Source organism: Drosophila innubila (genome assembly GCF_004354385.1).
Source record: "Drosophila innubila isolate TH190305 chromosome 2L unlocalized genomic scaffold, UK_Dinn_1.0 4_B_2L, whole genome shotgun sequence".
Classification (NCBI taxonomy): domain Eukaryota; kingdom Metazoa; phylum Arthropoda; class Insecta; order Diptera; family Drosophilidae; genus Drosophila; species Drosophila innubila.
In genome coordinates this window covers 12,648,289-12,675,636 of record NW_022995372.1, presented here as the reverse complement: position 1 = coordinate 12,675,636, position 27,348 = coordinate 12,648,289, and the positions used below count along the sequence as shown (strand labels likewise).

The following is a 27,348-nucleotide window of genomic DNA, read 5'->3' as shown; positions in this document are numbered from 1 at the left end:
AGACTGATTATATACCTAAGACTTTTTACTCAAAACAAAACTCATGACGCGGGCAGCGCTGCCAACGTTACGCTCACAGAATCGAGTGCGTTTTGAGAATGGGGGTTGATGTGTAAATGGTTGATAGTGAATACGCCAGTCGTCTGATCCGTTCAAAAAAATTGTGAGCTGCTCAGACGTGCAGCAGACATTGCCAGAGGAGGTTGGGATTTGTGCCTAATACTTTAAGAAATTCATAAAAACATTTGAAAGATAAAATGGTGTCCGCCGTGAAATGCAGTTTTGCCGTGGCAGTTATGATTAGCTTGGCTTGTTCGGGTGTGTATTTTTGTTACTTGATTCTCAAAAAATGCTTGAGTCGAAAAAACAAGTTTTAAGAAATATTTATTTTGTAATTTGTAGCTTTTGCCATCAAGTGCTACCAATGCGAGTCGCTTACAAAACCCAAGTGCGGCCTGAAGTTTGAGGCTGATGATAGTATGTTATTGGATTGCTCACAAATGGGACCACATCGTAATGTGCAGAACTTCTTCATCCAACGCAATGCAACTGGCTGCATAAAGAAGACCCTCGAAAGTGGTAAGTAATTTAAAATCACAGCCGTATCATAGAGATTTTATTGCATCTGTTAAAAGTTGAATTAATGTAAGCAAATGGAACTCGCATTATGCGGTGCCTTTTTATATGATGTCATTTTATGTACATACATAAGTTCTTCTATTGTTTGACTTTTGCGCAGTTGCTGGATTCGATTGAAGTATTTTAATGCTTTTTTTTTGTCATTTGTCACGATTTTTGTCTGTTTTCGTGTAATTTTGTACAAATGGGAGATTATTGTGGGTGCGAATTTAAATAATAATGACGTAATTGTGCTTGTAGTCAGTTGAAAATTTTGAATGACTACATAAAATATTTTTCAGTTTAGTTAAATTTCACAGGGGCTGCATATAATTAAAATAGTTTGTTAATATTGTTAAATTAATGAATTATTCACGGTAAAATGCGCTTTACCTGAATTCAACAAAGCGAATTGCTGATTAACTCAAGCGCAAAAATACTTTAAGCTGTCGGTTTGCTTGACTTCAAAAGCTAAATGGCAATTACAAAAAACCTGTTGACTCAAGAACTGTAAACATTGCTCACAGATCGTAGCGAATTGTTGTAGTACTCGTATTATTGCCACAACAATGACAATAACAATTGTCACGGGTGCCACAATCGTGTGGCATTGTTAACACCAGCTGCTACATAATTAACACATTTGTTTCGGCTGCAACACAGTGAAAGTTGCCTATTGATAATACATATTTTTACATATACATACATGTTTTCAATTCCATTTTGTTACTTCCAGGTGTGGGTCATCCGCAGATCGTTCGATCCTGTTACTTCGGTGACATCAACAACATTCAGAGTGGTTGCCAGGCGGATCCTGCCCTGCCCTTCGTCAAGCAGCTGGGATGTGATGTCTGTACCAAGGATGAATGCAACGGTTCCGCCTCTCTTGCACCTCTGGCCGGAGCCATTTTGCTGTTCTTTGGCCTAGCCTACCTGTTGGCCTAGATCTCTTATCTTTACTTTTGGTCCTAGCTCTAAACATTTTGTTGTATTTTTTGCAATTTGCTTTCTTTGTATTAACTGCATTTGATTTAATCAGTTCTCATAGTTATGAAACATTATCGTTTAAATTTGTGTCTTTCTTAAATGCAATTGCAAAATAAAGTTATACATTGTATACTTATGACTATTTAAATAAAACCTTAAAAAAAAACTAAATAAAAATAGTGTATTTATTAAAGTGTTAATTATATTAAACAGAAATATTACAAAGTTATGAAAATATATTTAATGGACAAACCAAATAATGAAACACTTATGAAAGTCTTAAATATTGAGTACCATTTAATGCATTGGAATTTAATCTAATTAAATATATAGTACATTATGAGTATTTTTATAATCAGAATTTTTTAGTCATTAAATATTCCATTTGCTTATATAAGTATTTTATAGTATGTAGCTACTATCATCAATGACTATCTTTCATATTTATTTGCATTTATATATATAGATCATACTATGCTAATTACAATAAATAAACAGTGAACACTCACTTTTTACAATTTCCAGTTAAATATTCGGAGAATACGTGCGTAGTTGACAAGTACCCGACGTTTATTTAAAGAATTTACATCATAAGATGCGTGACTCATATCCAATTGCATGCTTCATAAAACTTCGCACAGACCGAATTCACACCTGAGAATTTTTAATTAGTCTGAATAACAAACAGTATTTATTAGTCTCTTCCGAAACTGAAAAAGGTCAGGCAATCCGTTGACCCTCTTGGAAAACGCCCTCATACTTACAAATGAACCTTTGTGTGGGTTGTGCGTATGAATGTGTGCCTTCATTGTTAATTATGCTTAATTGAATTTAATTTCTAGCCGAGTCGAATCTGAGTGAACAAAGTGTTAAACACACACATGTATTACAATGCACAACATCGATAAGGTCAAGAAACTGCAACTTCGACGGGAGCGAGGGAGTTTCCTGCCGTTAAAGCAGCTGCTTCGGCTGCTCAATTAACCCAAACTCATTTGGCATAATTTAAGGGAATTAACCAATTGAAGAAAATATAAAATTATGAAAGAAATGCACTCAATGGTCGCTTGGGAAAAGCCACTTGAACCGATTCTAAGGGCTCTAAGTGAAATTATAATTTTGGTAATGAGAAACTCGATTTCTCCCACAAATAAAGTTATTTAAATTATTTATACTTAAGTGTTAAGACAAAATCGTGATATAATTTATCAATAAAACTATTAAATCTATTAAAAAATATTTCAATTTTAAAAGAAAAGTTGTTATAAAATAACAATACAAAATTATAATAATATGTGTTGTATTTGGTACCAAATGTGGAAATGAACTTTTATTTATACAAATAAAATATATTTTGCTTGAGTCATTTTAAGCGAGAGCTTCTCTTTGGTTTACTACGCAGCATGAAAAAAAAATAAATAATACTAATCGAACGGGATGACAACTTTTAACGACACATGGAAGTCAAACATACACTTTTTCGCTAAAATCAATTTAATATTACTAATTAACAATATTAAGAAGAACTACAGCTTTAGTCGATTGACTTCAAATAAATAGTTTCTATATGCTTATGCTTCGCAAATTCATTCATATTTTCTGTTGGGCAATATAAATACACGTATGTATATATAACACTCTCGCTTCTTACACTTAACTTTAATTAATTATTAATTTTAATGTGAAGTTTTTGCATTAACATATTTATACAAAGAGATTATTCTCTAACAGATTTTTCATTTAATTAAATGGTCAAAATTTGGTTCGCAAGAGTACACATAATTATGTCAATTAATTTTTATTTCTGAAGCAGGAGATGATTTTACAGATGAGTTACATATTTCATGACAACAGCTTACTGCCCTTTAAAGAAAGTAAATAACATAAAACTGGTTTTTACTATTTATTTTAAATGTTGATTAACTCGAATATAAATGAGTGAATATTAATGAACATTTAATAAAGATAGCATAGTGATTTTAGTTATTTTTATCTTACTTTAAAAGTGTCAATGATGTTTGTGTATCTTTGTTTTTCAAACCGCAGAAATTTGGACAAGAAAAGTAAAAACGTAAATAAATAACACAAAACGAATGTGACATCACCCAAATCAAGTTCTACCAAGGCGAGGTATTCACGTACATTTATAAATGTTGCAAAGTTGCGATTTACTAATACATATGTATACTCAAGCGTTTCTGTGTCAATCGAAAGATTCTAAAGGCGGTTGAGTGAATTTAACTCAAAATATATGAATGCAATGCGGTTACTGGCATACGTTTTTGAAAATTCTAGGTTCACCAGACGCTTCGTAGTCGTCGAACCGTACAGGTCTAAAAGTTCCGTGTGTTTTTCAGAGATCCACTTTAATTTCAACTTACAAAAATGGTGTCATGTGTAAAGAATTTATTGGTGCTCACCATTCTGGCTGCTTTGGCCTGCACGGGTATGAAACAGTCAGTGCAGAAAGTATAGAAACACTTTGCTGACACATTCAATTACAGGGTATGCCATCCATTGCTATCAGTGCGAATCTCTGAGCAACCCCAAATGTGGGGAGAAATTTGAGGCCGATTCGAGTTTTTTGCTGGACTGCTCCCGCGTAGCCCCTCCACGTTTTATTCTCAACATCGTGGGACGCAATGCCACAGGCTGCATGAAGAAGACCATCGATGGCAGTAAGTCATGACCTTTGCTAAAATTCGATGATAATTTATTGAAAATTCCGTCATGTCATATACGTTGTTATTTTTTCAATTATCTTTATTAATTTGATTCGTTACATCGCAATAACACAACTGGGCGAATGAGTAACACAGTAATTTTACAGATTTGAAATTGAAAAATGATCTTTACTTGCAGTTAATTTATAAGCTATAAGTAAATATGTATTTTGCAATTCACATTCATAGGCATTTTATTCATGAGTAAAAAATGATATATATTTAAGCCCCAGCCTTTTTTGTTGGCATCAACAAAATATGGAATAAAATGTAGAAATCGTGAGAGCTTTTTGTTTAGCATTTTAAAACAATTATCACTCATCAGTTGTGTTGTTAGAATAAATTATATTTAATGACGGGAGAGGCAATTGTTATTCTCAAGCACTTAAATATTGTTTTATACATATATAATTATAAAATTTTAAAATTATTTTATTACCTTTCCGAATTAAATCTGAAATCCAGTTCAGATAATCAAACTTATATTTTTATTAAAAATTAAGTAAAAAGGTATATTGTGTTCGTTTGAATGTATGTAACAGGGAGAAGGACTAGTCTTCGACCCCATAAAGTATATATATACTTGATCAGCATCAACAGCCGAGTCGATATAGCAATATGTGTGTCTGTCCGTCTGTCTGTATCTCAGAGACTATATGAGATAGAGCAACCAAATTTGGCACACAGATTTCTATACACCCCACGCAGATCAAGTTTGTTTCAAATTTAAGCCACGCCCCCTTCCACCTCCACAAATTGCGAAAAATTACCACACCTCCAGTTTTAAAGATAAAACACTTTTTGTGGTAAATAAAGTTAACTATTATTATTATTATCTATTATCCCACTGAATCAGCAAGATCGGACTAGTGGTACAGCAGTAATTGCAAATTAATGTTTTCAAAGCCAGACAAGTAATTTCTATCAAGTACTTTTATATATATTGAAATAAGTAACGGCCATTCTATGGTCGGGATCTCGACAATAGCCTTTCCGACTAGCTTAATATTATTTTTATTTATAATTAATATTAATAATATTTTATTTATTGTCAATTCAATATTATTGCTTCAGTTAAGCTCGAACTCGGATTATAACATAAAGTTAAATTTATATATACAATCATTTATGCTCATGTAATTAGCTGAATATCGATAGCTTCGATCACTCTTTATTAATTTATACCAGATAATTAATAATCCAATCGAATAAGAGACTTTTATTCAATATTTTAACCAAAATTATATAAAAGTACAAAGTATTTATTAGTCTACTTATATTTATGAGAATTTCTTTAAAATCTCCTTCATTTATAAATATGCTTATCCGCTGCTCCCGACCATATAAAACAACTAAAAATTATAACTAATGCAATTAAAAATTGTAATTGTTACTGAGTTGTTTGAAGAGGGTTGTCTCAGACAATTAAGAGTCTAACAAGTCGTCATCTATATATTAGTCACAGCTATTTTTATAGCTGTAGTTATAGTCGTCAATTACACAGAATGGAAAGCTACCTCATCAAATTTAAATATGGTTTTAATTATAAATAATCGATGAAAAAAAAGGGCTGAGCATTGACAGCAATCTTCAGCTGATCACAAAAGTCACATTCGTTGACCAACGAAAAATGGCTTTGATTAGCATTTGTTAGCAATTCTATGAAAATTGCTTTAAAGTGCTAACAAAGAGTGCATTTAAATTAGCATTCAGGCAGTGGAGATTTATTCAATTATAGCTTTACAGTTAATAACGAACTCTTTTCCCATTTCCAGTACCCGGACATCCGCAAATCCTGCGCTCCTGCTTCTTTGGCGATGTCAGAAACACACAGTCGGGCTGTGAGAACGATCCCACCATGCCCAACATCAAGCAGCTGAGCTGCGATGTGTGCAACAAGGACGGGTGCAATGGTTCCGCCTCCTTGGCACCCATTGCTGGAGCCATCGTCCTCTTTTTCGGAGTAGCTCGTCTCTTGGCTTAAATTGCTGATGAAATGAAAGCTGTCAGCTTCTGCTTTTGTATTAATAACTTCAGCATTCTACAAATGTCTTGCATATCATTAAATTAAATAAACATTTCCAAGTTATTAAGCCGCAATTTAAATTCGAAATCAAAAATACAATCTCAACCAACTCTAGGTACACATTCAAGCACTTAAAATAATTGGAACATAAGTGGAAATATTAAAAATATAATGTAAAGTAAAATTATGGTTATGGCTTTACAATCGTTAAGATTTAGTTGCAATTTGTTCAACTTATGTAATTATTATATTTTTTCTAGATCACATAAAGGTTTGATTATTTAACTCGTCCTTTAACGTAAACACCATCATCATTGTGGTAAATGTACTGAAAAGCTGCAAAAGCTGCCCTTGCGTGTAAGGCCATAATTAAAGCTCCCGCTCACTCCGCTATACACCAACACCCACACTCACATACACTGACATACAAATATATACATTGTCTAGTTTGTTGTGCTCTTTAGCAACTTTGTTAGCTCTCTTTGCTATTAGTAAAAGTGGCAAAGAGTGAAAGACGACTGCCGTCTGCCGCCTCCTTCCATATGTATGCTATAAATTCTATCGAGTATAAGTAAATTTGTTTTTATGGCGCGCGCGACGAGCGCCTGAGGAAAATTCATTAAAATTAGACAATTTCAATAGGTGTCTGCGAGAGTTGACCAAAAAAACATTAGACTAGGGAAAGAGAGTCTCGTCGAAGTGGAATTTGGAAACGTTGCGGCATTTTTCAGTATAATTTTGAACGTGGCCGTCGACTGACAGACTGGTTAAGGCGTCGTGTTTTATAAACAGAACTAAAACAGAAAGTATCGACAACAACAACAACAAGAACACAAGTTTTCATAGTGACCACAGAACGGGTGGATGTTGATAAACGACGGTGCGGAAAATTATGTGAAATTTGTCATAGGCGCTCTATGACTGAAGGAAAGGCGCGTGTTTTCCGTAACGTGCCGAATAAGAGCAGAAAAATAGAAAAATAAAAATGAAAATAAAAATATGTCAGAATACGAGTAATTTATAGAAATATACGACTTACACACAGCGAGAGAACATATGTAGGCAAAAAAAAAACACTTTCAATTCAAATCGTTCGTTTCAATTGCGCCTCGAGCGCTGAGTAAATAAGTTATAAATACAAAGAAAGATTTTACATAAAAAATCTGCATAAGAATTTTCCATAAAGCACCCAAAGACCAATGCGTCAATTAAACCGAAATTCGCCTTAAAAAAACGTGTAAATTTCCATTAAAATTCTATTTATATAAATAAATAGTGTGGCAAGTGGTTTGGTGTGATTTGGATTGGTTTGTTATTCGGTCTTCAATTTGAATTGCTTTGATATCCCGCAATACACATATAAAGAAAACATCGCTGGAAATGCAGTATTTACTTTGGTTTGGCGCGCTCGTCACTCTGCTGGCCACAGGTTCGTTGCCATTTTGTTCCCCCTGCCGCCCACGACGAGACCTTAAGCCATAAATCTTAAAGTGTATATATTTCAATGCCAATAGCTTACGCCATCAAATGCTACTCATGCGAATCCGTCTACGAGGCGAATTGCGGTGAAAATTTTCGAACTGAAAACTATTTCAAGTACGATTGCGACTTCACTGCCCCGCCCCGATTTCTGGAGAACGAGCTGTCCAAAAAGAATGCGACGGCGTGTCTTAAACGTGTTTTCCGTGGTGAGTTTTCTTCAATTGTTTTAAAAGTCGGTTCGAGTATTAAGTTTCATATTTTTTTCGAAGATCTAAAGAATAAATTAAGTTTTATAAAATGAGCTTGGTTTATCTCATGTTAGATGTAAAAGTATCAATGAAATTCATGCAGCGAATTAGAATATGAAACTGAATTGAAAGCTGTAAAAATAAAATTAAATAAATGAGAGACTGTAAAATCGTTCAAAGAATCTCTGACAAAACAAAAGCATAGCAACTTTAGCTGCTTTCAAGTGTCAAAATATATTTTTGAGAGAGCTTAGTAAATTTTTAATTAAGTTTATTAATGGTAAAAACCAGGATAAAATAGAACTTTATGTATTATTGTACAAGAATAATATCCTATGAATTAATTTTGTTGATGAATTTTAGAATGATTTCATTTCAGTCTATTTCCAAGGTTTTTTTGTTTCTAATTCACTGTGAAACACAAAGAACTTATGTATCCCATTTTATCGTTAATTTTACTGTTGTTTGCAAAGGATACTATTGTTGCTCAATCCCAAGTTCATCGTTTTGTTTAGTCTTTATTCCCAATTCGCTGTTAAGTCCACAAGGCTAAAGCTATTTATCGACCCATCCTAAAAGTATGCTACAACATTGTTTCATTTGTTTATTTGACAACCACACTCAGAAAATGGCGTAATCAAATTTGTGCGTGGCTGTTACTTCGGCGAAGTCAACGAGACGGACATTGGCTGTAAATTGGATCCCACACTGACCGCAGTGCAGAATGCGAGTTGTCACGTGTGCGATAACGAGAACTACTGCAACGGGGCGGATCAGCTGACGACGAGGGCGTGGAAGCTGCCTGCATTTGGTATCTGCATTGTAATCGCTGCAGCGCAGTTGCTTAACGGCGGCCAACGTGACGTATGAATAACATTTTAGTATTATGCATTAGTTGTTGCTGAAAATGGCCATGGCAAACAAATGGATGGCACCTAATAAAAACTATATAAATGTAAATTAAAGCAAAAATTTGTTTATTTATCCGCACTGATCTTTGAGCGCATACGTGAGAAATGAACAAGGGCGCGACGCCTCCACACAATGGACTCTGTTTTTCACCAATTTCATGTTTCATGTCAACGTACATTTATTTTCGGCAATCAAAATGCCGCTCATTCCATTTCATTTCATTTCGTATATTCGTCGTACTCATGTGTGGCATGTACTCGAACTAAACGCGCTCAGGCAAATGAAATCCCAAATGTGTTATATGGAAAATAACAAAGAACAAATACAAAAAGAAAAAAACAACAATAACAAAAACAAAAATAAAAACAATATCGTCTCATTCAGAATGCGAATTTACTGAGTTCAGTCTCGCGTGTGCAGTACGTCCGGCTGGTTCTCGACTGACCATGTGACTGAGCGATCAACAGGCTAACCAAACAATCTGGATACTCTTCAATCCATCATCTGTTTGCCATACACGTACCTGGGCATCCCAGTCGCTCCGTAGCATTCAACGATTGGAGATGGCGCTGATGCGGCACACGGTGTTGGCACTTGGCCTGCTGTTCGTCACGATAGCCGCCACAGGTGAGTTGCCGACATACACATTGTTGACATACATTTTTACCCATATGTCGTCATCATCATTATTACAGCTTTGGCCGTTAGTTGCTATGAATGCGATTCCGTAAATGATTCAAATTGCGACGATGAATTCCATGCTGACGACATTGCCAAAACGGACTGCGACGCCATGGAATTGCCGGAAGAACAACGTGCCCTTTATTCACAACGACCGGACACCGCTTGTCTGACCAAGTACTACAAGGACTGTAAGTAATCATCAGTATATACGGTACCTAAAGCCAAGTCTGATAAAAACGAAAATAAATTCTTAAACAACAAAAATGGAAATGAAATAATGGAAACAAATACCTGGAAATATAAAGGAAAAAATTCTGAATATACAAGTTCGAAAACTATAGTTTATTGTTATTTAAAAAAGTAGCTTTGGATTATCTAAGTTTGCTTGAATTTTCTTGTGCAATGATTTATGGATTTTTAATCTGAATTTCTTATTGGCATTTTATATCATTTTTGCTTCCTAGTTGCAAATTTGACTAGTTTGTATCGTAATTCTAATCGATTAGACAATGTTCAAATTCTCAGATCTTTCAATATCTTCTTATTTACAGCGGAAGATGATTTTATATTTGTGCGACGATCCTGTGCATTTGGCGATTTTTCCGTGTGTGATCAGCGTCCGGATCCGGTGGTGCCACATCTAAACTTTCTGGGCTGTGCCTTCTGTCACAAAGATTTGTGCAACGGTGGCCAACTAATCCAAAGTTCTATTGTGGGCATTATGCTACTGCTCTGTGCTTTAATCAACTGAAAAAACGATGTTAACAATCCATTTTTTTTTTTTAAACATTTTTTATTTTATTTGATTTAGTTGTTTGTTTTTATACATCCACTAAAATGATTTAACATACATATAGTATTATATATATTTCATATTATTAATATATAATCGGGGCGTATATTGTATTGTATTTTTGTTTACTGTATGTGTGTATATGTAATTAAATAAAATACAAATAATAATAATAAAAGTTAACAACACGCTATTTAATTCAAACAGCAAACAACGCATAGTTTATAAATATGTATATATATATATATATATATATATATCAGTATTAATAATCATATATTGTTTTAAATTTAAATGATGCATCACCATATAATGATGGGTTATTGTATAAAAATCGAAACCTAACCACAGCTACACATAAATAGAAGAACAAACAGTATAAACAATTGTATGTACAAAATATAATGAATAAGTTGCTTGTTTTCTAAAAGTTGTTTGATTGTTTATTGGTTGGTTTGTTGCCTTTGTCAAATACTGTTCAAATGAGCAAATCTTCCTCTTTTGCCTCTGCTCCTTCGCTCATTAACCAAAAACTAACACAACAAGCATCAACAATATGAATAGTCAACCAAGTAAAGTAAAAACTATTATCAACAACGCAGAAACAAGTAACAACTATATATTTATAAATCTTATGTTTTCTTTTCTTTCATATTTTTGCGTTGATTAACGTTTCAACTTCAAGCTTTTATATGATATATTATAGCGTTATATATAATTTAATGCTGCTTGCATACACAATTTGATTAACAACACAGAGAGTTTAATTTAAGAACTAAAGTTATGTAATTATACAAATATTTTCTTTGAATATGATGCTGCCACAAATCTATTAATGTTCCGCAAATTTGATGCTGCAACACACCTCGGAAATATGTGTAAGGTTTGAGTCTGGGTATTTACGTTGTGAAAAATCCTTAATCATGTGGAGTACCAGCTCCGAAATTTAATTGAAATTATATCTATGCACTTCATGTGAATTAAAATTGAGTAGCGCATAGAATTTGAATCTCATGAGGCAGCTGCAGCAGCAACAGCAACAGCAACAATTGCAGATATTGTTTTTTTGTTCTCTTTTTTTTGGCATAATTTACAAATATATATGTATATATTGTAAGTTTTATATATTTTTAAAATATATTTATGTATTCTGTATTCGTTGTGTTATACTAACAGATTGTAACAATTCGCTTGAGTGGTGCAAGGAGAAGTCGCTAAATGGGTGTGCCAACGCCTACAAAATTGTGCACAACATGTTGAATTTTTGTTATTCTGACTAGAAAAATTCAAAACAAAATTTGGAAAAAACACACAAAATGGCAAAAAAAAAAAAAAAAAAAAAAAAAAAACAGGAGCATAACTGTTCTTGAATTGTTTGCAAAAATTGAGCTTGAGCAATACGTTAATGGAATGAGTCTTACATAATCATTGAATTCGTTAGCTAAATAAGCATAAATGAGATCAATTTGACATGTGTGCACATTTCCCCGACCCCATAATTCCTCCATTTGTCAATCAGAATTTTTTTTACCTTTCTTAGTTGTTGCACGCCCAAATAGCTTCAGTGTTGTTCATAATAGTGGATTGGGCTTACGATTTTTGCTTTTATATGTATGCACGTATGTTTTACTATTTAACTGCACTGCATCTTTAGGAAAGTAGCTTAAAATTTACGAAAATATTTTTTTTAATTATATCATCTAGAAAGTTCCATTTTGCGGCATGGCTTGTATATTGATTTAAGCCTAGTAAGAAAATAAAGATTTCCGATGCAATCTACAAAATAAAAGTTTTATACACATAATAATAATAACATTTATAACAAATTCAGTCAAGTCGGTAAATTTGGTTTACAGAAGCAGAAAAAAAAATAAAGTACAATTACACAAATAAACATAAAAATATTAATAGTAATAATAACCATATTAATCAAAACAAAATGTGTAAACAAAGTAGCAAATTTACAAACTCCATATTCATTAAATTAATTTTCTTGTTTCATTTCGATTTAAGGAATTGATTTTGTTTTGTTTTCGTGTCTGCCTGCCTTTTCAACTCGTATTATAGATATAGGTTTACGATTTACATTTAAATTTACACAGATATATGCATGTATATATATAGTGCTATCATATAGAGTTTGATTTTATATATTATACTTAAGCATAACAGCTATTGTTTGTATAATTTCAAAGCTTTGTGTTTTGAAACATGAACTCACAGAGTATTTCCATATTATAATAAATAATAATTTGTTTTTTTTTTTTCTTGGTTTAAACATTTAACATTAACACGACAATGGAGACAACAACGACTGTTGCCTCTTTTAGATACATATTTATAAAAAAATTGTTATAAATTTTACATTATGCTTATTCACTCTTCTCTATCAACATTTCTTCTGCTTCTGCGACATCAGTGAAATAAATATGTATGCAAAATAAAAGAAAATGTAAGAAAATAAAGTTTAAGACAATTACTATTTTTATATAACTTTTCTTTAGTAAGCGTTAAGCGTTTTTCTAAGTGGAAATATTCCAACAGAAAATATATCTTTGTGATCCTTCTCAGGCGAAAATTTTTAATTTTTGAGGAAGTTCGAGATTGTGTTCAAATAAAACTAAAAAGCAACAATGCATACACACTAATTTCACTGATGTATATAGATATAATAAAGTTTTTGTTTTTATATACGTTAGCATAACAACTATTGTTTGTATAATTCCAAAGCGTTGTGTCTTAAAACGTGAACTCACAGAGTATTTCCATAATAATATAATATAGCAATTTGTTTTTTGCTTGGTTTAAACATTTAACATTAACACGACAATGACGACAACGAAAACTGCTGCTTTTTTTCTAGTTTAGATACATCCTATTTATAAATAAATTTTTATAAATGTTTACATCATTTCCATTCCATTCCATCGTCTCTATCAATATTTTATCTGCTTCTTTCTGCTACTGTTTCCGTTATGGCCGGAAACGCAAGCGTTCCATATTGTGGGGTGTGTGTGTGTGTATTATAACGTATGTGTGTAGGTGAATGGGAGTCTGAGAGGAGCATAGTAGGTGCAGGTTGCTGAGCACTTTACAACATCGGCGGGCAATTTGATTTCATTTTTATTTGTCGGCCTAAGGGCTCACTTGACCTTAGATGCCGACAAAGCCGTAAACCTCCAGTACGCGTATCTCAAAGTCACCCGATGGGCAAAGAGGAGGATTGTTAAAGGTCTTGCAGCGATCCGTCTTGCCAAAACGAATGTTCTCATCCATCCAGATGGCTTGGCCCTCACTGTAAATACAATAAACACGTTAATTATCAGTTGCAGCAAGTAAGATACCCAAACAAGAATTTGCACTCAATTATATAAATATATATAAAGCATATAAATAAAAATGTATCTATTTTAATCGCACTTATTAAATGTTTATTGGCAAAACCGTTTCATAACGGACCGTTAAATTCTTTAAGTATTTTTATAAGACAAGAGCAGTCACATAATATATTGAACTTACCCGCCTCCAATTGTAATCATTTTGGAGTCAGCTGCCATAAAAAGTTCGGAGCTGTGTCCCAAATCGCGATCGCCCTCGATACCCACCCAGGGGTATTTGGCACGTTCGGGATAAAGGGAGAATAAAAAGGTTTCACCGGTGCCAAAGTAAGCCTGTCTCTGGCCCTTGTCATCCTTGACATTTCGCTCGAACCAGCGAGAAGAGCAATAGGCGCCAAATACCTAAGTGAAAAGAGTAGGAATTTATATCATATTTGAGTATGATAAAACGGAATCTTCATACTCACTTCATTATTGCACGTTTTGATCATGAGCAGGGTGGGTTCATGCTGCTCAACGCGTACGTAGAAGGTTGTCAGGGAGCAGCCGTGCTCCTCGGTGGTGTAAAGCAGCACCGGTTGATACATCGTGATTCTTACGGGCAGCCATGACCACAGCGTAAAGAGCTGTGGGAAGGACACAATAGGGGACACAATTGGAATAGTGGCAAATTAGTAAAGCACTCTATCATACACGGATATATTAGGCAAAAAATAAACTACAAGTAACTATTAAAAAAAGGTAGCATTAGCCAATCTTTAAAATCGGGTGAGAGAAATATATATACACAAATACGTACATATATACAGTATGTCGAAGATAAAAATTCACATATTTAATTTTATGTTACATTTTTAAATTAAATAAAAATTATGTGCATTACTTGGCATACGGTATATATCCATGTATATGATATAAGCACACACAAAAAAAACAAAAATCAATGTTTTTGGGCGGGGGGTAGTTACAGAGCAACAAACACAGGTGCGTGAAATATAGAGACATAAATAAAAACATGAACTAAAAGGCCAAACGTACTAAAGCCAGGTTAATACAAGAATTAATCAAAAATATAAACTAAAATATTTATGAATAACTATGAAATTGAAAACTACATTACAAACACAAAAAAAAAATACAAATTGCTATTAATTTTTCGAATTTTTCCATTTATTTTTTTGTAATTGCTGTTTTTGGCCAGCAGCAACAGCGCGCAGCGCTTGAATTGAAGCGATGTCAAACTGTATGGAATGACTGTCAAACTGTCATCCTGCCAAACTGTAAAATGGTATGGCATGTATTATAATTATATTTAAGTGTGGGATCTAAATGTATGGTGATTGCGATACGTGTAGGCTCTATATATGAAGTTTAGTTTACCAATAAATGGGACGCACACACACACACAAACACACACAATTACAATGTGAGAGAGAGAGGCTGAAAGATTTGTGGGGAGTATAAAAGATAGAGAGAGAAAGAGCTATGGAGGAAACTGTTAAGTTGTCTTATAAAACGGCACAAAATGTAACTGCTTTATTGGATAGGGGGAATTTTCTTGGATGGATTCATTCACGTTTTTGAAAGTTTGAAGTGTTGGCTCGTAATAGATATGCTTACAAATTGTCTATCCGTCCAGGTTTTAATGAAATTCGTTGTGCCCGGTAAACCAAAATGCTATGGAAAGAGATGATATATAGCAGTGTCAAAATTAGATGCGTCTCGATTTGAATGATCCAATGAAAATTTTCTACATGGATATATAGATAAGAATTCTTCGGTTAAGGATATTTGGGTTGATTTGATGGGCGGGGCTTTCTGCTGCTTAAACTGTAAACTCTTAACTGCTTAACGACTAATAAATTTAATTATCAAAACAAAAAAAGAGGAAATAACTGAAACTGGAACGGAACAAATGGTAAAAAAAAATGATGTAATTGTAGAATAAAGTGATAACAATTTTTGATAATTGCACGCACTAGCATGCAATGTGGGTTGTGGCTCAACTTCTTAAGGGCATCCACAGACATATTTAGAGAGAGAGAGACAGAGAGAACTGAGTGTGTGTGATAGAAAGAGAGTCGTTTGGAAAGAGGTGCAATTTAAAAGCATTACATTCCATTGATACTCATGGATTTTAAGTGTATACTTTAGCGATATTACAAAAGAAAATGGAAACTAGCAAAATTATCAAATGGCGTTCAGTTACGACTGCTCTCTGGACTTACATCTTCGTTCTTACAGACTTGACTTTTAAGGTTGTGTATGGGATAGACGCCCATGGCGATGGCTCTATGACCGGGCGACTTTTCGCCCTATATAATTAATGTGTAGCATAGCAAAGTATGTACATATGTAGATCAGATTGTGCGTATGATAATGTCAGTTGAAACGTATTGAATTATGATATTTCATGTTGATAAAGCGCACGCATATTATTATTATTTTTGTTTGTTATTTTGTTTAAAGATTTTTAGGTTTTCAGTTGTTATTTTTTTTGATGAGTTTTTTTTTCATTTATAGTTTTGCCAAGGCAGCGCAAAATACAAGAAAAATAGAGATAACAGTTTATATATATATATTGATATAGGTAATGTTAACATAGTATATGGAACAATATTTGTTGTGGCTGTTGTTGTTTGTTTGTTGTTGAGTTTTTTTTTTTGGCCTTGGAGTGCAAAACAAAAAATAAGACTCATATGCAAATTTTTTATTAAACAACGGAAAAGTTTAAGCGGCGTTTTCAAATGTTGTTTTGATTGTTTGTGTTGTTGTATGCAGAAAAGAAACGAGACAAGAAAATCAACAACAAATTGTTCTAGTTATTTAGTTATATTATTGTCTTTAGCATGAAACATTCAGAAAAAAAAATAAAAACTGCGCAAATTAGTTAAAACACAACACAAACATTTTGACGGCAAAACCGATAAATCATTAACTAAATCAATATATAAAATTCAGTTTAATCATTGAAAAAAACATAAACAAATTAGTTTTAGCATGTCCTGCGCATTTTTAGCTATAAAATAAGCAAGAAAAAAACTTTTTATTTAGGCGCAGAACATGAAAGAAGTTTGACTCCTTAAAACTCAGAAATCAAAAAGTTGCAAATGTTTTCTTGTAATTAGTTATGAAAAACAAAACAAGCAGAGTTTTGAACATCAGTCAGCATTATCAATCATATCACATAGTATATATACAATGTATATACGTATACGTAATATACAAATTAATAGCCCCATACCAAATTGCGACAGCTCTCGGAGTGCAGCTTCTGGTTTTGTTTTTCAATTTTATTTCATGTGAGTTGTTGAGTTGTTGTTGTTGGTTTTGTGGTTGTTGTTGTGCAAGTTTTGAAAGAACACAAAAACAATAAATCAATAGAAGAGTTTTACAGTTTTAATTAGTTTAAGAGAGATATAGTACTATTTATAAGTAAGAATTTGTGTGCAATGCTGTGTGTGGATAAAGAAAAACCATTTTCGTTTCTTATTTATTATCGAAAAAAAACCTAAGCTAAAGGACTGAAGAAAACTGAGTACGGTGAAAAGTTCCAAAGACCCTTGAAGACTTGTTAAATATGTATTCATATATTGAAGATGTATGTATGTATGTATATAGTTGGATGTGAGTATGTATTTGCCTAGCTTATATGTGTGATTTCTTCATATTAAGTTTAGTTTAAAGTTGTTTCTTGGATGGATTGGGATAGACTTTTTTTTATATCAAAGGATCGCTATGTTACGTACCTCACGTATGGTCAATGTATGTGACATCATTTGGATGTTGACCTGCGACTGACTAGTAGGCAGATTATCACTTGAACGCGATTTAATTAATTGCTTCGAACCGCTATTAAGCACGGAACGGCTTTTTAGTAGCATTTCAGTCTTGATAAATATTCTAGAAATATACTGGGTACTGCAATAAAATAGGGAAACAAATTAATGTTAAATAAACCCTATTAAATACACCCTATAAAAGGTGTACTCACCTGAGTCCCCTAATACTAAAAGCGGCATGAAGCAGCTTCGCCGGCGATACTGGTATCTTTTTGCAGAACTTGATGAGCGCATTGCCAATGTCGTTTTTAATATTATCCGGACTCCATTCGTTGTTTGACTGGCATTCCTTGTGGAAGAGATTGAGTACGACCAGTGCAATCCGATATAGCACCTTGATGCCCTCATGAAAATAGCAATCCATTATTCGCACCAAATGCTGAAATGGCAAACCAGCTAATATCCACCAGCACCAATCCATAAAAACGCGCTCTAGCTTTTGGCCCGGACAGATGCGTTGGAAATACGCAACGGCACTTTTCTATTAAATTAATGAAAATATATTAATAATTTAATTCAATTAAAAATAATTCAAGTGCTTACTGCATGTTTCTTGGCTATCTGCATGACTGTTTTCCAGGTGACTTCATGCTGCAGTTTGGTTTGATTGATGAATGTCTTCTCCTTGCTGCCCACAAGTCCGGCCAGGCACAAATAGGCTTCCTCCTCTGAAATCAGGGAAATAAACATATTAATTAATCACTACTTTGAAATTTACCAAATTTTTTAAATATTCATTTCTGTATAAGCTGCGCTAATTGAATACGATTGAAGAGAAACTTAGATAAAACCGGAGGTTTCATTAAAAAAAAAAAAAAAACAATTTAATTAATTTTGTTGAAAAAAGGTTCATTCATCGATTTTACGCATGTTTTTAAACATTTTAAGTTTTTTTTATTGTTATTATATATTTAAGAAAATTATAATTTTTTAATACTCAAGTCTTGATTTCTAATGTAGCTTCACTGTAATCAGAATGAAACCTACTTTTAAACTGTTAATCAGGGGTTCCACAGTAATCGAAACCAACCGAAAATCTTCCAATCTTCATTTTTATTTGTGGCACCCCTGTACAAAATGCTTTCTGAGTATATTACCCCTATATATATTTTTTAATTTAAGTAATGTTGTTGCATTTAATACGACAGTTGCTCACAGCGTGCACAGTGCTATCAAATTGCATTTGTGCCGGCAATTAGGTATACAGAGCTAACCTTAGCGACAGCTAAACCCACACATATCTGCCTACCACACACACACACACACACACACAGATACAACACACTTTACCCCTTAAGCTCAGGCAAATATTGTCTCTAATTTAATTACACAATTTCAAATTGCAATTTGCAGTGCAGTTGGTTGTCTGAGGTCGTTTCTCGATCCGCTCTCATCGCTCAATGGATTTGGATGTGGTTGCGGTTGATGTACGTTGTGTGGTTCGAGGCGATTTTCGTATTGGTAGCTGCTGCAAATTGTGCCTCGAGAGAAGGCGTTACCGCAATGACGTTGCAGAAATTGCATTGAAAAGCCGTGCATGTAAAGCATGTTTAAGGCAGGTGTTTGGCTTTAAAAATACTCTATAATATTTTTTGAACCATAATTTTTAATAATTTATAATTATACTTTTAAAATACAAGAATACTTTTGAGTTAGTTAATTGAGAGTGTAGTATGTGCTCAAACTAAAAATAAATATTTAAAATTTTCAAAGTGAATATTGTTGACAATATACTCCTTCAGCAAAGTTCAGACAATACGGGGTATATAATGCAACGCAGTAATTCCGCAGTGCACTTTGACCTTTATTCAATTAACAGATCTCGCTGTTCTGGTTTTAGTTTATGCTTTGGCAATAGAATATTCACTCTCTCTCTCTCTCTTTCCCTCTGTTTCTCTTTTCGTTCAGTACGTGCTCCATAATCAGCTGTCATGTTCCCAATTTGTTTATTAAATTAGTCATTATTGCGCTCAGTCAGTGCGAACATATTTGATTTTTAAATTAGCTCAAGTTATGCTAAAAATAATACCACAGACTTTGTTGCTTCTTTTGCCATAAAATTTAAAAAAAAATTTCGTGAGTGGCTCATTAACAGCGTTAACTGTTTACAAAACTGATTATTATATTATATATATATAAAAACATTTTGTAAAGCATTTAAAATGCAATTGCACAGCGAGTTCTATTTTATCAGTCAATTAACAATCGGCGTTCATTTCGAGGGCTTTAAATGCCATTTAGATAGTTAGATATGACTGTGTCGTTACATTGACTTACAGTAGTAGTTTAACTGATAGCTCACTTACAACAATAACAATTTCTAGATTTGTTGCAGCAGCCAGTTGACTGTTATCAGTTTATGTGACTGCTTCTTATCAGTAATTCAGTTCGGTTTGGTATTGGGCGGTTAGACTTGGATTGTGATTGCCCTTAATAATTATTTATTTATTGTTTCAAATGTTATCAACTGTTCTCAGACAGCCAACAGATACACATCATCATCCTCATCCAGCTTATCTCTGAAATGTATTTGTATCTATAAGTTGCGGCTTATCAGTTACGGAAACACACACACAGTTAGCTTTGATAAGCGACTTTTCACACTGCATTTTTGTTTAATTTTATTTTTATCATTAAATATTTGAATTGCGGTCTATTTAAAGTGTCTGACGCAGAGTGCAAAACTTATGTACACATATCTTTTATCTAGTTGGAATTAAAATCTTGGTGAACAGTTAAAAATGTATTTATCAGTTGCAATTAATCGTGCATTAATTACATATATTAGTTCGTTGTGTTTAACTATAAGTACTCGATAGCTGTAAATGCCACTGGCTATTGAGGTGGCAACTTTGAAAGGGAAGAGGGTTTTTTAATTTTATGACACCAATTGAACCGATAATATAAAACTGGTTCACGAAATCGCAGCTCGTTTCACGTTTACAATTTGACGTCAGTAAAAAGTGAACACGTGTCCACGTAAACACAACTTAGATGCTCAAGAATCTTCCTCATGGCCCAAACTAAATCATGCAATGAACAAAAAACAGCAACCGACGGCTGTTTTAATTTACTCAACCAACCAATAAATAAAAACTGAAAAAAAAACATAAGCAATGTTTAAAAGACAAAAATAGACGTGGCTCGTATAAACAAAAGTTTAGATAAAAGACCTAGACATAATATAAATCTTTAATCTGAGGCGCTAATTGGGTTGAGGCTACGCCATGTGAAGATTGCAATGCCCTTTATAGAACGTGATTGAACGTAGAATCCAAATGATCTTGAAATGCGTTAAAACATTATGTAAGAAAAAAAGCAGGTAAAGTTGCCGTGATTTTTTAAATTCTTCTTAATAAAACATAGCTAAAAATCTTTAAATGTCTGTCTGTCCTTAAATATTAAAAAAAAATGCTTAAGTTATTATAAATCTAATTTTATTTCAATTGTAAATGATTAGTGAAGTATTGATTATTATATTGTTTCTCCGTTTTTTATATAAGTTTAGCTGAAATCAATAGTATAGCCAGCTAAAGTTAATCTTTAACTTCCAATTGAATTATAATAATATAATAATTAGACTAGAGTAATTCTTAAAGCTTTCAACTACGTAAAATAAATGAAAATTTTATAGGCTTCGTTACTGTTTGCCAATTTGCAAGTGAGAGCTTTAAGGAACTCACACCAATGCAAACGAGTCGCGTGATGGTATTGGTGAGCTTTTAGCTTCATGAATATACAAATGTGCAGCACAATGTTTCACCTTTGTGTAGAAGTTTTTAGAGTCGCCTGATATTTTTTTCCCGTAACTATTTTATATCACAGAGCACGTAATGCTCAAGTATTTGAAGAGTGGCTAAGGCAATAGAGTTCGGGCCATATAAAAGCCGTGCAAAAACAAATATGCATAGCTCGACAATGTTTGGGTAGGGCATAAACAGAACAACAGAATAACAAACAGTCATAAAACAAAAGCAAACGCAAAGATGATATAAAAAGTGCGCATTTGTTTGGCTTCGTTGGGTTCGGGATTTTAAATGGGAATCCGAATACGAATTCGTATGTGAATGTGAATATGAATGCGAGTACGAATATATATCAGATGGGTAGCCCAAAAATTATTTTATGTGAATTTTATGCTCACGTGCTGGCGTCATTAGCTAAAATTGCAAATATAAATCAACTAACACGTCAGTAAATGCTATTGATGGGCAACGACGATGTGATACCCTGTAGTTGTAGGCGATGTGTTTTGCACTCTAAAGAAAAATATTCACTTAATTATCTTCTTTTGTGACTATAAATTTTTTATACATTTGCGGAATCTATTCTAAATTCTGTCAGACCCCTTTTGTCAACTTTTACTGGGTACAAGATATAAAAATAGCCAACGACTATTGTTATCTATTCCAGAATTGCTGGGAAAATGTATGTCACATGCCAAACGAGTCTCAACTACTGCAAAAATATAATTCTTTCATCGTTTTGTTTGAAAAGAAGAAAAAGCAAAACAAAATTTGCATAAAATTGAATGACAACGATAACGAGTAATGACGTCAACAAGATGTCGAGAAGCAATACAAATTGCCAATGTAGACACATATATACTTATATGTTTATACTTAAATACACTCTCGTATATATAGACATAATGTACAATATTTTTTTTTTTTTTTCATTGTTAATGTGAGACTCTTGAACTTGAAATGTACAAAATGCAGTTAAAATATTGATTGAAAATGCAATTTAAATTTTATTGCATTTCTTTTTATATTTTAGCAGATTCCTCAGTTGATTTATAAGGGGCATACATAGGGAAAGTTCGCCTACTTTCTCTATATTTGCTTACTTTGTGCGACCTTCAGTGATTTTGGTCAGTTTACATGTTCGGTAATTTTCCATCTCAATTTGTCTGCTTAGTGTAAACATTGGACTTTTGTACCGCATTGGGGAATACTATTTATAGAAACTTTGCCCACTTTCATGATTGTCTGGCCCGGAATTAGACGCTAAAAAACTTTTTCTCGCCATGTAAACAAACCTCTAAAAGCAGCGAGACAGATAGACATAAAGACAGACAATCAGACTGAAAACAAAGAAGAATTAAATGTTGTCAGTTATTAAGCCGACCTCCTTCCATTCCGTTCGACTCGAGGCTTATCAGTCGCAGTTCTATATCAGTTGCAGGTCTGTCATGTGCCTCTCTCTCAAGTAAGTCGCAGAAGCGATCCCCCTCTGTTCATGCCAGGCATAGGTATAATTTTTTTCCAGAGATAATCCATATTCTAAATTAAGTGCTTGACATACTTGAACCCAGATTGAAATCGATTGATTGTCTTGTTATTATTGTTTCTCTTCCACAAATGGGGGGGTGTTCAGAGTTCAGCTCAAGCTGAGATTACAAGCATTATTCTCGATACTATACTGTTAATGAATATATTTATATGTAAAATGTATGATTTTTAGGGTTATAGAACCCGGTCATGCAGCTGCCATTTGTAATCTCAGACAGGTGATTGCAGCATGAGAACTACGGAAATTCGAAAGGTTGACAATGAAACTAAACCGAAACCTTTTTCCGGTTTTAAATATGTACAAAAAGCGTGAGTACTTCCGCAATTCACACAGCTTCCTCAATACACACTTGGTTGTACCTTAAAATGTTTTATAAATATTTTTAACACATTTTATGAAGAACATAAAAGGTGAAATTCTGACATGTTGAGTGAAACCCTAAATATTGAAATTCATTTAAATTGACTCATTTAAAAGTGAATAAAATTTTAAAATAAATTTAAGTTAATCATTTGAATAGTCGATGATCCACACATTAAAACTTTTTTGCAATAAAATAATAAAAAAAATTAAATTGCAACATGAAAATTAATATGAATAAAAAGCGCTTCCACGCAATTGAACTATTCATAAGGAAATATGAGTACTACCCATAGATTTTGATTAATTTATGGTACAGTGTTTGATTGCTTGGCCGGAATCAAGCGGCTCAGCCAATCTCTGCCCACATGCGACCAGATTAAACCAATTTGGAACAGCTTACGTGTAAATGAATACATTGAAATTATTGAAAGGCATAAAAAATATGTTTAAAAACAAACATAAACAATTTATTTGACCAGACGATGTCTACTTAACAAATACGGAAATATTTGCTTAAAGATAAGAAGAATATACAACAAGTACATCGATATTATGTATGGATATATACACATACAATGAGGGCTGGCTATTGATTTTGCTATTGACCAAAACAATTAGCCAGAATATCACGATACACCAATTTGCGCAGAGTCGCGAGTTGCTAGAGAAGCAACAGCAAATGTATGTGAATTCCAATTGTATCAATTATTTGTGTAGTCAAAACTAATGAGAAAAACAAATATTGAAAAATAACCAAAATGAACTGAACAAAGTTTCATCAAATTCCAAGTCTTTGCCACAAATTCAACGAAAGGGCACGTGAGTCACGTGAAAATGTAACAAGATTATGGTGAATGATTTATTCAACTTACCCGACATGAAATGCAAAAGTAATGATGTAATTGGATACAATACTGGACTGTAGGTAATGTCGGGACAATCATAACCCAGCACATTCACAATGCGATCGGCAACAGCGCGTCCCGTGGCTGTCAAATGATACGGCAAACAATGTGTGGCATCCACAAATGCGGGCAACATGATTGGCTTTTCCGACAGCTCTGTGGTGCCAAAGACCTATAAATTAAATATGATTAAATCAATTTCTATATAGCAACGGAATTCAATTGCACTCACCTGATGTACCATCTCCCAGTAGAAGCCATCGAGCATATTTTGCTTGGTCAAATGTTGGCCGCAGAGTGTTGGCCATAATTGTGAGCGAATGGGTGAATTAATTGGCCACGAATTCTCTCTGAGTATACTCTTAACGATGTGTTTTTTGCCCAGTTGCAGCAGCTGTTGAATTTCGGTGTATGAACGCAGAGCTGGCTCTTTGCCTGGAATTGAAAAGAAAAGAAAATTGATTATCAACAAGAGTCAAGAGTTTCTCGATTAGGATAGGTCATGAACTCTAATGCCTAATAATAAATAAAAGAAACATTTTAACTGACGTGCCGCACGAAAGCTCACATTGCAAATCATGCACCAAAGCACTCGTACTTTTAATATATATTTATGTAGTCTACGTGTTATATGTACAATCATATATTATATTAAATTGTTTTGTTAAGTTAACGTTTGTTTGCTGGTCAGTTTCAGTTCAAGTGGCTGCTGATAACTCGGCTAGTTGCTGCTACCAGACCAACGCCACTTAACGCCTTTCCTGACAATGTTGTTCGATAAGAAACAAAAAACCTTTAAAGGCTTGCCCCAAACTAATGCCCTCAAGTTTAAGCATAACAATTGAACTTGCAGCTGGCGGTCAAATAAACTAGTTTTGCTCTAAATAAGTAGCTAAATTTGTCAACTATAACTCAGAAAATTACGCATACGTCAGAGTGGCAAATAAAATACTTAAGTTTGCAATTAATTTGTCTATGTAAATGTGAGTGTTTATTGTATTGTATGATAAGCTTTATTGATAGATGCTTGTTCTACTTATACACACACCGATAGTTGACTTTAAATGGTCTAATGAACTTGCACATGCAATTAAAATTGAATTGAATTGATAACTGAAGTGCAGCATTGACAGTTATCGGCTTAGTTTAAATTATATAGATATTTCTTATCAATGGGCATTCATTTAAAGATAATATGTAATTAAAAATGAATTGCATGTAAACAAAAATTAAACAGTAAATAGATTAAAATTTAAGTACCAACTATTATCAATTTAATTTGCCTTACATTAAATTTTAAGTCCTTATCTATAATTGTGCTCAGCTTTTACAGTTATAAATGTGTTCACTAAGTAATAAATTCAATTAAATGCTAATTAAAATTGAAATTAGTTGAACAAATTTTATGGTAAAAATCATTATGGTATTCAATTAGTTTCTGCTGATGTGAAACTAAATTATTAAATAATGCTAGCCGTTATTGAAATTTAAATACAAATTGTATAAGGATTAAAATCATAAATAATGATAGAATTCAAATTAAAATAAAAGAAAACACAAGTTTCTCTCATCGACTATATAAATTCATTCAATAAAATCTAATACAAAAATAAAAAGATATCACAAGCTTTTGAATGTTTGGTTTAAGTACAGGTATTTTGTGATTAACTACGTAATGCAGAGTCACTTATCAGTGTTGGTCAGCTGCTATTTGGGGTTAAGATGTAGGTTGGGGGAGACTTTGTCAATTGACGCCATCGATGAAGCACAAGACCCGCTCGTGGAGTTATCGATGTGGAGCTGCCATATTGATTAGTTATCGAAAGTGCGGGTAATTGATTGTGCACTGGGTAAACGTTGTCTCATTACGACAACTCGACAGCTGATCGATTTTTGCATGCCAGTTGCTCGTCCGCTTATCACAGTTATCACACGCTGGGTTTATTTGTTATTTGTTGATATTAGATGGCCCCCGGGCCAAACTGATAAGATGTCAAGCCCCAGCGCCAGTCATTAAACAAATTGTTAATTTCAACGAATCAGAACTTTACATTTTATACGGGAATGTAGTTATATCAATAGTTGTACTTTTTACTACGCATTGAAAAATATTATTAATATCATTTAACCAAAATTGACTCGGTTATGAGCATGTGAAAGCTCTGCTGAGAAATATCAAATGACGCGAGAATTTTATACTGATAGATATAAGTGCTATCATGGATAGGGGTAACGAGGGATGTCTACAAAGTGCAAATGCAATAACAATAAAAACTGGTATAATTGACTGTGGCTCGTTTGAATTTCTAGCGTTCGTCTCTGTAATTAATCCCCTGCCTCAGTTCATTTGCATTTGTAGGAGTCTTGCAATAAAATGTTTAAAGAAAAATTCAACAAGATGCACACACATACACACATAAACACACACATACTCGTACATACAATGATGATTTTATAAGGCATTAAATAGTTGTAGATGTGGTAATTTTCCGATCGCCAGTAACAATTTCATTCAATAGTTGTTGGTATATGCATTTTTCTATTCAAATAATTTTCATTTTGTGAAAAAGAAAAAGCTGCTTACAACTGTTTTTAAAATGATTTGCATTATGTGGCTATAAATTTGTAATTGACTATTAAAAAAAGCATTTAGTTTAGTATTTAAAATGCCTTTATAAACATACTATTTTTTTTTTTTTTTAATAAAAATAAATAATTTAGTTAAGCCTGTTTGTACTAATAGCTTAGTATTGAAAATCTTAATCAATGTGTAAAAGTGTTTTATAAATTTGCCATTTAATTATTCATTCAGTTATGTATATAAAATATGAAACTTTTTTGATCAAAAACTTATTAGCTTCCTTATGATAATTTTAAAATATATTTACAGCTCCTGCACGATTTTTAACATTTGTGACGTCAAACTCGCTGCCCTTTTGCAGCTTGAATAGAGTAATTAGCATTATCTGTTTATGCGACTTAGCTAACTAAAAAAACTGTTTTTCGTGAGATACTTAACTACTCTTACTCTTACTGGTAAAAAAGCGCCGACAAATCTATTTCTATTTTTGTTTAATAGGTTAAATTGTTTTATTGTATTGTTTTCTGATCCCAATAAACACTATGAAAGAC

At 33.2% G+C, this 27,348-nt stretch overlaps 5 protein-coding genes across 12 annotated transcripts in view; 4 read left to right on the top strand and 1 right to left on the bottom strand.

Moving 5' to 3' along the window:
- Positions 1-257: 257 nt before the first annotated feature.
- On the top strand, positions 258-1,736 carry LOC117780436. Its single transcript, XM_034616972.1, has 3 exons — positions 258-318; positions 403-579; positions 1,355-1,736. Exons 1-3 carry the CDS (start codon positions 258-260, stop codon positions 1,561-1,563), a joined length of 447 nt encoding a protein of 148 aa, XP_034472863.1. The 3' UTR covers positions 1,564-1,736.
- A 2,195-nt stretch (positions 1,737-3,931) lies between these two features.
- Positions 3,932-6,428, top strand: LOC117780437. Its single transcript, XM_034616973.1, has 3 exons — positions 3,932-4,051; positions 4,110-4,283; positions 6,104-6,428. Exons 1-3 carry the CDS (start codon positions 3,991-3,993, stop codon positions 6,310-6,312), a joined length of 444 nt encoding a protein of 147 aa, XP_034472864.1. The 5' UTR covers positions 3,932-3,990; the 3' UTR covers positions 6,313-6,428.
- Positions 6,429-7,075: 647 nt separating this feature from the next.
- LOC117780435 lies at positions 7,076-9,056 on the top strand. Its single transcript, XM_034616971.1, has 3 exons — positions 7,076-7,783; positions 7,869-8,042; positions 8,710-9,056. Exons 1-3 carry the CDS (start codon positions 7,735-7,737, stop codon positions 8,952-8,954), a joined length of 468 nt encoding a protein of 155 aa, XP_034472862.1. The 5' UTR covers positions 7,076-7,734; the 3' UTR covers positions 8,955-9,056.
- A 333-nt stretch (positions 9,057-9,389) lies between these two features.
- On the top strand, positions 9,390-10,458 carry LOC117780438. The gene is made up of 3 exons (XM_034616974.1): positions 9,390-9,623; positions 9,692-9,868; positions 10,232-10,458. The coding sequence occupies exons 1-3, from the start codon at positions 9,560-9,562 to the stop codon at positions 10,429-10,431; spliced, it is 441 nt and encodes a 146-aa protein (XP_034472865.1). The 5' UTR covers positions 9,390-9,559; the 3' UTR covers positions 10,432-10,458.
- A 521-nt stretch (positions 10,459-10,979) lies between these two features.
- The window catches only part of LOC117780434 (GTPase-activating protein skywalker), a 49,848-nt gene continuing 33,479 nt past the window's right edge, over positions 10,980-27,348 (bottom strand). For 3 of the 8 annotated variants that reach the window (XM_034616964.1, XM_034616963.1, XM_034616962.1), the window contains 9 exons: positions 24,449-24,651; positions 24,184-24,388; positions 18,197-18,321; positions 17,806-18,134; positions 17,561-17,732; positions 15,432-15,488; positions 14,279-14,437; positions 13,993-14,213; positions 10,980-13,768 (listed from right to left, as the gene is read on the bottom strand). In XM_034616964.1, the coding sequence (XP_034472855.1) occupies positions 13,627-13,768; positions 13,993-14,213; positions 14,279-14,437; positions 15,432-15,488; positions 17,561-17,732; positions 17,806-18,134; positions 18,197-18,321; positions 24,184-24,388; positions 24,449-24,651 (1,613 nt within the window). In that variant the 3' untranslated portion in view covers positions 10,980-13,626. Of the gene's footprint in view, positions 13,769-13,992; positions 14,214-14,278; positions 14,438-15,431; positions 15,489-16,039; positions 16,127-17,055; positions 17,086-17,560; positions 17,733-17,805; positions 18,135-18,196; positions 18,322-24,183; positions 24,389-24,448; positions 24,652-27,348 lie in introns of all 8 variants that reach the window. The other 5 variants (XM_034616966.1, XM_034616965.1, XM_034616968.1 and 2 more) reach the window with 3 other exon arrangements.